Source organism: Anastrepha obliqua, chromosome 2 (assembly GCF_027943255.1).
Source record: "Anastrepha obliqua isolate idAnaObli1 chromosome 2, idAnaObli1_1.0, whole genome shotgun sequence".
Lineage (NCBI taxonomy): Eukaryota > Metazoa > Arthropoda > Insecta > Diptera > Tephritidae > Anastrepha > Anastrepha obliqua.
The window spans coordinates 107877311-107892816 of NC_072893.1; the positions used below are offsets into that span (position 1 = coordinate 107877311).

The 15506-nt window shown below is 36.9% G+C and overlaps 1 protein-coding gene across 3 annotated transcripts in view; it reads left to right on the forward strand.

Annotated features, from left to right (window-relative positions):
* LOC129237237 (homeobox protein 13) overlaps positions 1-14203 on the forward strand; it is a 77089-nt gene extending 62886 nt beyond the window's left edge. For all 3 annotated transcript variants that reach the window (XM_054871822.1, XM_054871823.1, XM_054871824.1), the window contains one exon: positions 10512-14203. In XM_054871822.1, coding sequence (XP_054727797.1) covers positions 10512-11634 — 1123 coding nt within the window. In that variant the 3' untranslated portion in view covers positions 11635-14203. The remainder of the gene's footprint in view (positions 1-10511) is intronic.
* Positions 14204-15506: the final 1303 nt, after the last annotated feature.

A 15506-nucleotide genomic window follows, 5' to 3' on the forward strand; every position in this document is an offset into this window, starting at 1 on the left:
GCGCATAGGTATACGAATACACCCACATATACGCTCAGGGAAGCGTTAAAAAGGCATTGCATATGCATAGTGGCAGTGAATAACATTTAACTTGAGCATACGCACAATTATACAAGAATACATACATAGATACATGCGCTATCAAATCGAAGTAGTTGCGTTGAATAAAACTCACACAAAGAGTTAATGCAAATAAACAGTGCAGTGCACGCGTTGAGTGGATTCTCTATTTGATAGAAGAGAAAAATTGCATATTACGTATACGCCATGCCGCGCGCACATTCTTGCTATTTGCACACTAGTTTTCGCCTCTCTGTGAAGGCGTGTGTGCGCGTGTGTATACATTTGAGTACTCGTACTGTGGATTTTATTTGGCACGTGTAAAAGTCATCACGGCCACTCGATAGGTGCTTGCGTGCTCACGTTACTCACATATGTATGTACATAAATGTATGTCTGTATTTACATGCATACGCACATTCATAAATTTAGACAAATATGCTTTGAACACTTTCTTCATGTTGTTGCTGCTGTCGATGCGTGTGCTTTGAAAAGCGATTTTGTTTGTATTTCTTGTTTTTTTTTTTTAACTTGGTTAACTTTATGTGTGTTAAATTAGTTGTGACGAACCCTGAACTGAAGAGTAGATTGAAGAATGTTGTGCGCGTTGAATAGCGGTAATTTAATAATAAGCAACACACACACACACACATCACTTAGGCATGTTTACGAAATGCAATGTTACAGAGCTCTGTCTTGCTGGTGAGTGGATTTTGTTGATGAGTTTATTAAAACAATATCTCTTTTTTGTTGCTTTTTTCTTGCGTATCTTAATGAGTGATGAGCCATTAATTGCCTGATTGTGTCAAATAAATAACTTTTTCTGCGGTGTTATGTGTTTTAACAAAATCAATGAAAGTAAATTAAAAAGAAAAGAATTTAAAAATAATTTTCTCTACATTTCGTAGATATAAAATAATTACAAAAACTATTAATAATTATAAACAAATAATAACAATAACCATAATAATAATATTAATAAGGGCGATCGCCGTAGCCGAATGGGTTGGTGCGTGATCACCATTCGGAATTCACTGAGAGGTCGTTGGTTCGAATCTCGGTGAAAGCAAAATTAATAAAAACATTTTTCTAATAGCGGTCGCCCCTCGGCAGGCAATGGCAAACCTCCGAGTGTATTTCTGCCATGAAAAACCTCCTCATAAAAATATCTGCCGTTCGGAGTCGGGTTGAAACTGTAGGTCCCTCCATTTGTGGAACAACACCAAGACGCACACCACAAATAGGAGGAGGAGCTCGGCCAAACACCTAACAGAAGTCTACGCGCCAATTATTTTTTTTTTTTAATATTATAAAAATAATAATGTAATAAATAAATAAAATAAAATAAAATAAAAAACACAAAAAATATTTCTTCTGTTAGTTAACATTTTTAATATTTGAGAATTGATTTTGTAACATATTAAAAAAAAACGAAATTAATAACTTAAGGAAATTAGTAATTAATTATAATAATAATAATAATAAATTACAAAACTGAAATTTTTAAATCGAAGAAACATAGGATTTTTTTTGTTAGTGACTCTATTATTTAGTGCTTCTTTATAATATTGGAAACTGATTTTTAGACAATATTAATTTAAGTGTAAATATTTCACAAAAAAAATAAAAATTGGTAACTGTACAATTTTTTTTTAATTTTGTATGTACATAAAATTTAAATGTTTGACCAAAAATGTTACTCTACCTTTCATTGTAATTAGTCTGTTAGAAGCTTGTGTTCATAGACTACATAACAATAATAATAAACAAACTGTAGAAAAGTTAACAGCTATGTACATATACATATATGTATACACTCATATACTCGCACAGCTGAAATACCGAAATTCTGAATTCTGCGCATCAAAATCATTTCCGTCACATAAAAATATGTGCTGGCTAAATAACTACGCTTGGCACAACATTAGACACATTAGACGTTAGCAAGCAATACATACATACATATATATTTGCATATACACATACACACACACAACTATGTAATAGTTTCTCGCATTCCTGCTTTCGATTTTCATTATTTCAATAATTTTTATACCTTTCTATGCATTCTGCTACCATAACTGCGCCACTTTTTGTACTACAAACACTATAACCTACACCTACACTAACATCTGCATATATAATAGGCATCAAAATTTAGGACACTTTGCTGCCAGTGCCACTGCAATATCACTCGTACTCGTGTAGTTGCGATTTTTTTAGTTCAAGGTTTACGCGCTACTTTTTCTTCCACTTCTGTTTGCTTTTTTGTTTTTTTCCTTTCGTTTTTTTCGCCTTACTTTACTATCCGCAATAAGCAGAATTCATTTTCGCGTTTCTAATATATTTTGCTTTTGTTCTGCAACGCATTAGGCATTGTTGTCTATAACTGTTGTACTACTTAATATTTTTTTTATATTTTATTTTTGCTTTTCATGCCATATTTGTGCGCTTTGTTCGGGCTGTCATCATTAGGTTGGCCCCCGAGTAAATATATAACAATAAGTAGTTAATGCCTCCCTCTGCTTCTACTGCTGCTGCTGCTGCTTGGTTCACCTTCAAGTTTCGCATTACAGCCAAAATTATGCGTCATATTGTTATAATCCAATTTGAAGTTGATTGTTGATTTGCTTTTGCGCACTCCCTTCAAATGCGTTTGATTACTTTGTGCGATTAGTTAGCTGCCTGGTTGGCTGGATGGCTGGCTGACTTATTACTAGATACCTGCCGCTCTCTCCTTTTGGCACTTTGCTTGAATGTAGGCACCACTTTTTGTGGCATGGTTGCATTTTTTGGCATCAGATGCTGCTATCTAACGTTACTCCATCGCTTCCATGTGGTTTTTTTCGTGTAAAATTACCTATAACTAGCAATAAAGCTTAGGCAGCTTAGTAGTCGCACGCCCAGGGTGTACAATGATATTAGTGATGAAGTTGGTGATCCCTCATAATCACGCACAGCATTTCACTAAAGCACCCATCATAGGCAAGTATCCTTTCAACCACCCTCAAATCACTCCATCGTCTGCAGCCGCACTCGCATTTAATGCTTGTGCTTGTGCTCTTCGTCAACTGTGCGCCCTCACATGCTGTTTTGGCATATGTCAAATATGTACAACACGTATACGCCCCGCCCCACACTCGCACCGCAAAGCATTCCCCACCTTAATGACTGCCTGCCTACATACCTACGTTTTCATACGCTTTCTTTTTTTTCGTGGGCTTCACTGTTGCCCAGCCGGTCGCTCTTTTTCACTTGTTTATGCTGTTTGTTTGTTTTTGCTTAACAGTTGTCAGCAGTGTTGGTTTTTTTCTGTTGCTTGTGGTTTTTGGTTGTGCCGGATTTCGTTGATTTGCTTCTTGCTCCGCTTATTCTTGGACTGCTGCTGGTCGACAGGCGTGACATGCTTAGAAGCACACATATTTGTTTGACTACATATACACATGTATGTAGACATATATATGTATTTATGTGTATGTGTAAATGTTTCTATGAAAATTGGTTTTGTGTTGTCTACACTTGCGCAGCGGTTGGGAAAATATTTATACAAAATATGTTTCTGCGAAATTATGCGCGCTGATGCATGCATACATACATATATATGTACATACAAACACACATCTATTCAAATGGGTGAGCTTTTTTAAAGAAACAACTTAGTAGACGTAGCGCTTTCTACCTGCCGAACGCCAAACTATTATTCATGCAGAATCTTAGCGTACGAACTTATTTTAGTAAAACTTGAGAAAAAATCGTAATTTTCCTATGAGAAGTGGGAATCCAGTGGCAAGCAAGCAAACCATTTTAAAGTCTGTTAAATAGATTTGTCTAAAATATGAAATGTGTATGAATGTACATTTGTAGGTGTGTATGTACATTTTTTGTTACATTTGCTACCAATCGCCGCTTACGTGTTGTGCAAAAAACCTTACTTAATTAAGCAATCGGCTGTCGTAAATACCTGCGAACGGCCACTCACGCAGTCATCGTTCGTTTTACAGCCGTTAGTTGTCGATTATCGTTACTATTGACTCGCGCCGTAGACAGCTGTCATCGCTTGATTGTTATTATTAATTTCACATTTTCATAGCTTGAACTCATTTATTTTTATATTGCCATTTATATTAACCAAGTTGTTAGGTTTTTATAATATTTTTCTTTTTTCTTCTTTTATAAGTAAATATAACTGAGCCATAGCGGCAAGTCACACACAACAACCACACACGCACAACTCTATCATGGGCGTATAATGCCGCGTATTCATTAGTGTTTATATGAGATTACATACTTTCATTTTTATTTGACATTTTACTTTTCCCATACCCACTCACACATACAAACATACACTTACACATTTGCCAACGCCTTTACGCGTATTTTTTCCTCATTTCTATATACATTAATAAAGTTTGCGCTTGCGTTTTTGTGTGCTTGTGTTCTTTATTCATGTCGTCGTCGTTTTGGTTGTTGATTTCGTGGCCGCAAAGCCAGTGGCGGCGTCTTTCTACAGTATCCCAGAAATTTCGGTATTTGTTGCATTAAAAGCGACACTTGACGGCATTAAGAGCGCAACTACGACAGCGTTGATGGCACTTATATATGTATATATACATATGTATGTGTGAATATTTATGTATGTAAAGATATGCTTTTTTTCTGTAAATATATGTAAGTATGTATATATATGTATATGTATGAATATATGTATATATATATGTGTGTGCATATTTCTCTGCCTTTTTTGAGCAATTTTGCTGTGTCTCTAGCTGGCGCTTGGCGAATTGCTATGTATGTATGTGTGTGTGTATGCATATTTTGGAGCTCAGTTGCAGCATTAAGTTCAGGTGTGGAAAAAATTTGGAAAATTAGGGGGAAATTTTAGTGCAGGTAGTGCGTACATACATACATACATACATGCATGCATATACAATATAAGTACGATATGTATTTATAGTGACTTTCCAAACTGCGAGTTAGTTTCAATTGAAGGTAGAAATCAAAGATTAAAGTCTAGATATGTATGTGAGTATGTGTGTATGTATGTATGTGGGTACATATGTACATATGTATGTATATTTTTGTATAAATGTATGTTTGCCTGTTTACATGTGAGTAACCATGCCATTTCACAGCTGATGGATTGACTGACATTACTGAGCGATTACGTTTGCATTTGCGGTAATTTCCAATTGTTCGCTGTATGTAGCCACATCCGCGTGCACTTTTAAATTATTACTCATTACCAAGTAAATGCACATATATTACATACACATACATATGCCACATAATAAGTGTGCTTCAAGTGGCAAGCTGCATTGAAGCAGTGTTGTTGTTGTTTTTTTTTTCAATTTTTTATGCTCAAATCGTACTATGTTTTCTTTTTTCTCTCTCTCCCTCTCGCCATTTCTTCTAATTTTGTTCCTTACTTGATTGCTGCGCAGCAATTTTTCATCATCTACGCTTTTGGTTATGTTTTGTTGTCAGTTCTTTTTTTAGTTTTTTTTCATTTTCGGTCGTAGTAACGATACATAGTAATAGCAGCAACAACAACTGCAACAACTACAACACCATAACCACAACCATCACAACCGCAAACACCAAACAACCTCGCCATTTATAATAAGCTTAATTATTATTGTGTTTTTGCACTCAACTCGTTCGCTCTCGAACTCACACACAACGGCGACCTAGTTTCTTTGCTCCACTCTTGGCTGTGCACATACACACACACTTTGCTGTACACGCGCACCACCAAACATCCATCCAGCCAGCCAAGCACAAGCACAGGCAGTGTACGAGTATTTCATCATTCGATGACTTTGTCTAATTGTATGCCACAGCGTATTTGAGGCATAAATGGCGCTTTGCAGGGGGATTTCCTTATCACGATTCAGTCGTAAAGCTACACACAAACACACAGCCTCTATCTAGGCTTGTTGTACGTACGTTTTTGCTTCCTCGCCATTACCGCGCATAAAAATTGTTGTTGGGTTTTCATTTACCTACATAACAGCGCTCAATTACTTTGCTTCATTTTATTTTTTATTCATTTTTATCATTTTTTTTTTTTGCATTCTTCTTATGCCTACTTCTGCCGCTACTTACATACGTTACTGCTTCATAGAGTTATGCAACATTTTGCAACACAGCTTCACGACGCTTTTCTATGCAACGTCTTCTTTGCTAGGGCACTCGATTCCATCACAACGTAATCAAATATCTTCCAGCCTCCACTCGGTATGCATGCCCGGTATTTGTATGTTTTGTACATATGTATATGTGTTGGTGCCTATGTATGTGCGCGTGCCTTTACTGCTTCTGTGTCGTTTGTGGCATGAAAAGTTGCTTTTGCTTTACTTACAACTTGACTTCCCCATTTCCGCTGCTCTTCCGCCATGAGTGCACGCCAAACTTTGAATTATTTATGTGTAAATATGCATGCATACAAACGTCTGCTGTATGTATGTATGTAGGCGCAAGCACAAAGGTAGCTATTGAAGACGCCAAATTATTTATTTATACAACTTTAAGAAGGCATATTCGAGTGAGTTTGCGAAAATGTAAAGTTTTGTTTTTTTAATTTACTGAGCCTATTGAATTGTTTTTTATTATGTTGAGCGCCTTGCAGCTATGCACACTTCGCTTTTATTAAGGTGGCGTGTAGCCATCTTCGGTTCCTCGTACAGCTAAATTCAAAAGCGATTATTTTCTGTAAAACTATGCTGAAAAAAAACAAATAATAAATTTGTGTGCTTATGGAAGCAAGGAAAAGATATATTTTTTTTTTAATTAAAGTTTAATTGAAATTTTTCATATTTTATAAAATTTATTCTGTCTTCACTTCTGGAGAAATAATTGTATTCAAAATAAAAAAATAATACTAAATTTTGCAATTACCTACAACAACGACACTTGGGAAGTGCAAGCGCCATTTATGTGAAGGCACTTAACGTCTTTTCGCGTCTGCTGCTATAGTCGAGTTTGCTCATGCGCGGCTTATAGGTTGTTAAGCTGAAGAGCCTAAGTATGAACTTTTTTTTAACCCTTTTGCATCATTTGACGAAATTATTCGCGAACAAAAACTCTCTCTTAACAAAAAAAAACGGAATAATCCGCATTAAATTAATTTTTTGCTAAAGTTTGAGGAAAATAAATAATTTTGGTAACTCTGTAGCATTCTTTTTCATTAGAACAAGGTGGTGATGAGAAAGGTTTAAGAGTCCTTTTTAAAAATAACGATAAAAAATTTTTTAATGGCTTTTAATCGCTTGGCTAGTTGCTGTTGCAAATCAGTGATGCCACATTCTCGATCAAATTTCTCACCAAAAGCGGGGGAATCATGCAATTACCCACTTTGTAAAAGAAAGGACCAACAAATTCTCAAAGAGCTCAAGACACATTTTGCAACCGTAAAAATTAACATACACTAGAGATAACACGGTCCGGAAACTTTTCCCGTAAAAGATCAATGGTTTCGTTGCTTGTGTGGCACGTAGCGCTGTTTTGTTGAAAATAAACGTTGTCCAGATCAATAGCATACAATTCCGGCCATAAAAAATCGTTAATCATCTCTCCGGTTTAACATCTAACACCTGTTATTGGAAAACCCTTTACATACAGACCATACGTTGCTATGCAAAAAGCTTTGCGATTCGGTTTTTGAGGAAACCGAAAGCAACATTTGGATCTAAAAACAGAAATTCTTCAAAGAAGTCATCAAAGGGCAAACGTGACTTTAAATGAAAAACAGAAACTTTAAACGTAACCACAAACAAGGGAGGATTTTTACGAGGTGTATCTCGAGCCCAGCGCATAACCGCATAACCAGATATCCTGGGCTGTTTCGACTGCTCACATTAGCTCGCTTCTGAACGGATAACCAGATATCCTGGGCTGTTTCGACTGCTCACATTAGCTCGCTTCTGAACGGATATTCAAAAAAATCCCCCGACGGTTACAAAAACTCCCTTTAAATGTAAAAATTTCACTTTTTGCACTTGCGTTAATCGGCATTGGGAAATTTCCAACAATCTGGCATAACTGTTGCACATCTCTTCATAAGACCTCTCTTCAGAGTACAACGAAGCTTGAACGTCTTTCGCCACCATGCAACGATTTACTTGCTGTGTCTTTCAGTTCATCAGTCGAGTTGTTTTTGATTCAATAATTTTATAGTTCCATAATTGCGCAGGGATGAGCGCACTAAACATGAAAATACTTTTATAATGTGCTGTTTACTTAACCATGCTCATGACAACTGCCGGCAATCAGCAATTCTCCGATTGCTCCGAGAAAAAAAATCAGCTTACGAAAGTCGCAATAGCCAGAAAACTGAAGTGCCGCTCACCATTGGCAGGATATAATCAATTGTGCTAGCACCGCAGCTTAACACTTCAAGGTTGTGCATTGTTATTTTTACAACTGCATTAAATTAAATTAAAATTTAAGTGTTTGCCCCTTTTAAGTAGAGCCCTAAATTCACCAATTTGCATACCTTTTGTGCTCGCATTCCACACTGCTGCCACTTACTTAGCTGCATTAGAATCGCAGTATTGCCGCAATTAAAAGTCATAAGCCTTAATAGACGTATTTCTTTTACTGCCTGAAAATTCTATAGAAATCCACTCACGCCACCATTAACCCCACTCAGTATTTACGGCGCGTGTCCATGTGTGACTAGTTTACTTGTTTATTGCATCCCAATCACATTGTACGCCATGTACACGTGTACATTAGCTAATCACTATTGCTACAGGTCCTTACCAGCTACCTGGTAAAGTGCTATGCTGCTACGTTTCATTGCAGCTCCTGCAGTTGCTACCAAAGCGCAAATCAACAGCCACTGACTGACCATTGTTGCTCGTCGTATTTTAACGTCAATTAAAAACTTACCGCTCGTATTGCAATTTAATAACAGTTGCTGCGTTACCACTTCACCATAGCAGCTACCATGCGCGACCCTTGAGGCGACCGCCCGATACTCTACACACAGTGGCGATTCAGCTTCTTGTGATTTCTCATTGTTGTATATTTTTATGACTTTTTATTCCGGCGCAATGCGCGTTAATTCAGTGAGTTCTGCTTCTAGTTTCTTTATTGCTCTTTCTGCGTGTCGCTTCGACAGGGAGTATAGAAGTATGGAGCGCTATAAATGCTAGCTTAATGCTGCTGTACTCGTATTGCATTGTATAATGCATTCTTTTTTCCTTTTATTGCTTTGAATTTTTCACTTCATCTACTTCACTGCTGGGCTCGGCCGCACAACCTGTTTCGTTGTTGCTTTTGTCAATTGAACTATTCGCGCCAATGTCTGCCACTCAACGCGCTATGATGGAGGGTTTGCTGTCTGCTGCTTTCCTGACAATTTAGTTGCTTGCCGTCACGTGTGCGCGTGTGTGTGTGTGTTTATATCTCTCTCTGTCCCACGCCCTACATCTCCCAATCGGCTAATATCGGTAATGAGCAAACGACGCGTGCGAACTATTAACGCGCATAAATTCGCACTTCCACGTGTTGCCAAGGTGCCAACGGAGAGAAAAGCATAAACATGCACACACACACGCACATTTGCTTGCGCGTCACATTTTGCATTTAATCAGTCATCGTAACGCAAAAGTGAAGCGCCGTCAGCGTTGTATGCTGTATGCTGCGTCTCTGCTAGCAACTGCTGTTTCAACGCCATCACTAGCGCATTGACTATAAGCCCAGTCCACTAACCAACCGCTTTCGAACCGTTCGTTTATTATCTCTTTACTCAGCACAGCACATTAATGCTTGCATTAATACTGCCAAGACCTGCGCAAGTGCGCCTTCATGTTAAACAAACGCGCGCCTGTTAGATTTCTTAAGCTAAGCTGCTGCCAACCATCCAGCCTTGACGCGCCTGCCAGTTACCTTTTTTTACCACCAATTGCCTTCATTACTGTTGTCTTGTCTCCTCTTTTACTGCTGGCTTGGCTTCGCACTTGATTATTTGCGTGTTTGACGTCGTTGGCATCTGTCCTGCACCCTGCAGGCTATGCGCTTTAGCAGATGTTGCGTTGCATTGATTTTGCCTGCTGTCTTGCGTTTTAATGCATTTTGCTGTGCACACCGTTTAGGCGGTTGCGGCAATTCGTATGTGCGCTGCGCATCTCAAGTGAAAGTTTTGATGCGAACTTTTTCTGCTTTGTGTTGCTGCATTGCCGGTTTCATTTGCTTTTCTTCTTCTTCTCTGGACAAGCTGTCACATGCTTTGCGCTTTTTCGCCTTTGACAATTAAGCTAACAGTTAAGTACAATTAATTTTATATGAGCCGTAAGTACCGTTTAACCTGTAACGAATATATTTCAGTGTACTAGCAAATAGGGTTGCCACCACTGGAATTTCTTAGTGTAGCATAAAACTAAGACTTGGTAAATTCATATGCACAACTTTACTAACTCACACTTTATATTTCCCACTCGTTACAGATCCGATGTGAAGCCAGAAAGCGCACGCGATAACATATTTAATCCCTACAACAGCTGCGGCATTGACAACTCCAATCATCCGCCTTCAAATAAATTCGCTTGCAATGAAATCGTCAACCCAACGCCGAACAACAACATTTCTCTGAACAATTTGCGCACTCACGACGCCACCGGCAGCAGCGCTAGTGGTTTCGATAGCATCTTCAGCCGCGACGAAAATAATCTCAACTGCAACAACAACAACAACAATAACAACAAATTACACTCGTCCCCCAACGTCGCCATTGCCAATTTAGCGTCACATAGTGACTGCACAACCGCAAGCACCACCTCTACCACCACCGCCATCACCTCGCACATGTCGGCCATCCACGCTACCATCGCCAATAACATCTGCTTCCCACACGCCACGCACACCACGCACTTTACTGCCACCTCCTCCGCCACTGCAACAACCAGCGCTGCCAATTCGTCGCCCTCCTCTGCCACCACTTCTTCCTCATACTTCGTCCCTGCTGCCAACCACACAAACTCGCGCAAACGTCAGCTATCCAGCAGCAATCTCGATAATGACCTGGAAATACTCGATCGTGAATTGAGCGAAATCAATGCGCCAATGCCACTAATTGACCCAGAGATCACCCAGGGCGCCGAGCAACTGGAGAAGGCCATTTCGTCGCGCAAACGTCTGCGCAGCGAGGATGAGAGTGATCGCTTGGTGCGTGAGGCGCTTTCGCAATTCTACATACCACAACAACGTCTGATATCCGCCATCGAAGATTGTCCGCTCGATGTGGTGAGCGTAGGCGGCGGCATGGGCGTGGGTGTGGGCTTAGGTCTGGGAATGGGTGTCGGTGTAGGCGTAGGTATGGGCATGGGCATGGGCGTGGGCATGGGACCGATGTCATCTAATAAACGACAAAAAATAAGCAACGGCATCAATGACCTGGAACTGGAGTTCGATCTCAATCAAAATCAAAAGGATTTTGAGGTTATAATGGATGCGCTACGTTTGGGTACGCCCAGTCCCACACCAAGCGTGGACTCGTGCGGTCAGGCGGCGATGATGAGCGAATCGGCCAGTGTGTTCCACAATCTGGTGGTTACATCGTTGGAGACATGAAAGTATCAGTAAAAGGCAGGCAACATGTCACTCACTATACGAAAGAGAGAGATTCAAGATTAGGCATGGGCGAGTGATGACGTGTCAAAGCGAGACAGGTATATGTGTGTACGAGTATATGCGGGACCTGTCAGCCTTTTCACTTTGTGAATTTATGCGGCTTAAATGCAATTTACGCAAAAACAAAATAAGAGAAAAAAAACAAAAACAACCAACAAAAAAAGAACAAAAACACTTTTTATAACGCATTGTTAAGTTTAGCAAAATGATTGCAAAAAACATTCTTAACTTTTAAAAATATGTTGAGGTGGATGTGGAGAAGTACATAATTTACAATGAAATGAGAAAAATTAAAAGTAGAAATGAAAGCATGCCGCAAATTGGTTGCAACTAAAAGATACAAAAAAAATTGTAAATCTAAGTATGTAGCTTAAGTTTTTTCCAACAAATATGATTATTTTTTAAGCGAGCAAATACAAAAACAAAAATTATATACACATACATAAGCATACAATTATACAATACCGCATACATACATACATACATAGATAAGTTAAGCATTGAAAAATAACTAAATCAAAGAAAATGTAGTCAAGCAGAAGGCAGCAGACATACATACACACCTATAGTTTGTATGTTTGTAGAGTGAGTCAAGTGGGCGGGAAACAGAGATCACGCAGGAAGGGGTGTGATTTCAAAAGTAGTGAAGCGCCAAAATTAAAAGAAAAATCGTTAACAAATTTTTGGTTTGGTCTTCTATAAATAGTAATTTGTAAAACTTTATTTTTTGTTTTTTGTTTTTTTCACAACTGAAATTGCAATAACTCACATACATACATATTTTTGCAGCTAACATGAATTCTGGCAGTTTTGGTTTTCACGGAAGTGATGATTTTACCAGTTTTTGCTAAAATATTTTCATAAAAATATAACTACTAAATATTTTTCTATACAAATATTTAACAAAAAATTACCGATAAAAATGCCAGTTTTCTAGTCAAATAACAAAATATTTTTTGATTACAAAACAAGGTTTCACATGACTTATTGAAAGCGGCGATCTAATTAAAAACAAAAGCAAGCTCAAAAATTAAGCAAAAAAAACACAACAGATAACAGATATAAAAAAATATTCTATGCTGCACGGCGATTTTTTTTTTTTACAATATAAAATTTGAAGCATTGAAGAGGTTTAGAGCTCTCTCTCTCTCTCTCTCTCGCTCGCATGTAAAAGCTGGGTATCCGTTGCTTTACGCAAAATTTGTTTTCAATGTCCCCAAAATGGGGCGCACGACTGTAAGCCATTCAGCTCTGTGCAATCTTGTACATATGAAATCTGCTATCACTTTCTGCTTAGCATTGGCGGCCATTTGCATGTGGCTGTTAAATTCCTAATGTGCAAATAACAGCCCTAATCTCATTAACACAGCTGACTTGAGAATGGAGAATGTGCAAATAACAGCCCTAATCTCATTAAGCTGACAGCTGACTTGAGAATGAAGAGAAAATGCAAGGTTTCGAACAAAGTGGTTAATGCGCAGAAAATTACTAACTTTCAATTAACTATAATTTTTATGAATTTCAATTTCGAAAGACGTTTTCACGCCAATGCAGATTTATATTATAATTTTTCATTTCTCTGTACTTCCAACTTTTTTATGGAATACTCTTAGTAAATGTAGCGCACACTGTAAGCAAATGTAAGGAAAATCAGTTGCTCAGACTCAGCTGATCTCAGCTATGACCAAATTTCCCAATCAGCTGGTTGTTTTCACATTTTTAAGACGGCGTATTGCATAAAAACAGACGCCAGCAAGGGATTTCTATTTCTGGCACCTTTTTTGTGGGCACCTCCAGCTTGACCCGGAGATTTGTTTTTCACACTTTTTTGGTCACGTGCCGCTTAAAGGCGAATCTTTCTCGCTGTATTATGTTCCTTTGCAAAGAATACACATAATATGAATGCTAGACTGGCGTTTATACCTCTATTTATGCCTACATTTGCTGGCAGCTGAATGCGCGCCAGCGTCTAGTGCCGCCGCGAAACTGCAGAGAGAAGCGTAGAAGCAAATCGTGCGAAGGTATTCCATGACATCTGGCGTTCTGTAATGGAACTCCTTTTATAAGAGGTGAATTTTGAAATAAAATAAATGTTATATTCTTAACAACTAAGAGATTCTCTATTCAGCTGATGGCCTTTTTAGTTATTTTTTTTTTTGCATATTTTTCAACTGTAAAATGACACGAGTCGTGTATTTTTTGTTTGTTTTTTAATTGAAAAAAAAAAAAAAATCGCATGCGTCTGCAAGCATTTTCTTTTCGTGATTCGCCGGCGTTCTATTGCAGAATGCATTTTTTATGTAAAAAAGGTGTTAATGAGAGCAGCAAAAATTAAATGGATTTTCAGTTAAGAAGTGCAATTAAAATTTTTTATGCAACAAAAAGTTAATATTGTAGAAAACAGCAAAGGAATACTTATAAAAAGTAATACCTAGCCGATAATACAGCACAAAAACCGCAAAGCCTACAAAATGTAAAAATTAATAAACAGAAAAAAAAAACAAAAAAATACAATATGCAAAAGTGTAAAGATTAAATTGAAAATTGTTAATTATAGGCATGGCTATCAAAAACAGTAATTATGTTGTACTCGTATTGTAATTTTTGAAAGTTAGCAAAAGCAAGCGAAACCAGAGTTGTAATAAACGCAGCAGACAGACGGGTTGCAGAGGAATTTGTTTATTTCAAAAAATGGCTGTGATAGTAATGATAAGTTAAATAAACAAAAAAAAATATATAAAAACCACTACAAAAGAAGTTAAAATAAAAAAGTCAATGCAAATTAAAACAAAGAAAAGAAACTGTAAAAACAATTACAAACTCCAGCGTAAAGCAAAAGAAACAAATCCGTAAAACTATAAAAAAAGCAAAAAACAAAAACAAAAAAAAACGGAAATTACTTTAAGCAAATATTTAGGTTAAATTTATTATAAAAATACTAAAACAAATGGAAAGCAAACTCAAAAGCAAAAAACTTAATTTTTTAAGGCAAACGAAAAAAAGCATTGATAAAGTATTATAAGCAAAAAGCAGTAAAAACAAAATACAATGCAAATTTTCTTAAAAAAAATATTTTTTATTCAGTTCGCTTGTTGTCCATATACAATTTTTAAATAAATTGAAGCTTCAGCTCTTAATTTCTAACCAAAAAAAAAATAAACAAAACTCTCCGTTTCTTAGATTTGCAAATAATGCATACAAAAAAATGCGAAAATGTATAAATTTGTAAAGCAAAAATTTGTTTTGTTTGGTTTTTTCTCCTTTTTGTGTTTTTTTATTTTATTTTGCTTTTCACACTCACTTAAGAGCTGAAATCTTATTGTGCAAACTCTTTGGTTGCAATAAACTGTTATTTTTTGCGCTTCGTCTTGGCTTCCATGAAAAAACACACACTCTCACACAGAGCTTAACGTTTTGGTTGCAACTCAATATGTTTTCCTTTTAATTGTAACATTTGCCAATTTGTACAAAAAAAAAAAAAAGTTGAATTGATTTTTTTTTTGTTTTTAATGTTTTCTTAATATTTGTTTGCGTATTTTATTAAAGTTAACGTAAAATTATAAAAATTATAAAAACCAAACATGTTCGCTATTATTTTCCTGTTTCTATTATCATTAAGTTAAACTGCAATGCAAAACTAATGCATAAAAACTAAAAAAAAAAAACTAAAAAAAAAATTTAACTACACAAACAAACCGCATACTTTAGAAAAAAGAAGTTTCTTAGCTGTTACTATCTAGTTATAGTTTTAATTTCTTTTTTATTAAACATACATACATATATACATAAAAATACATGCATAAATGCTATTA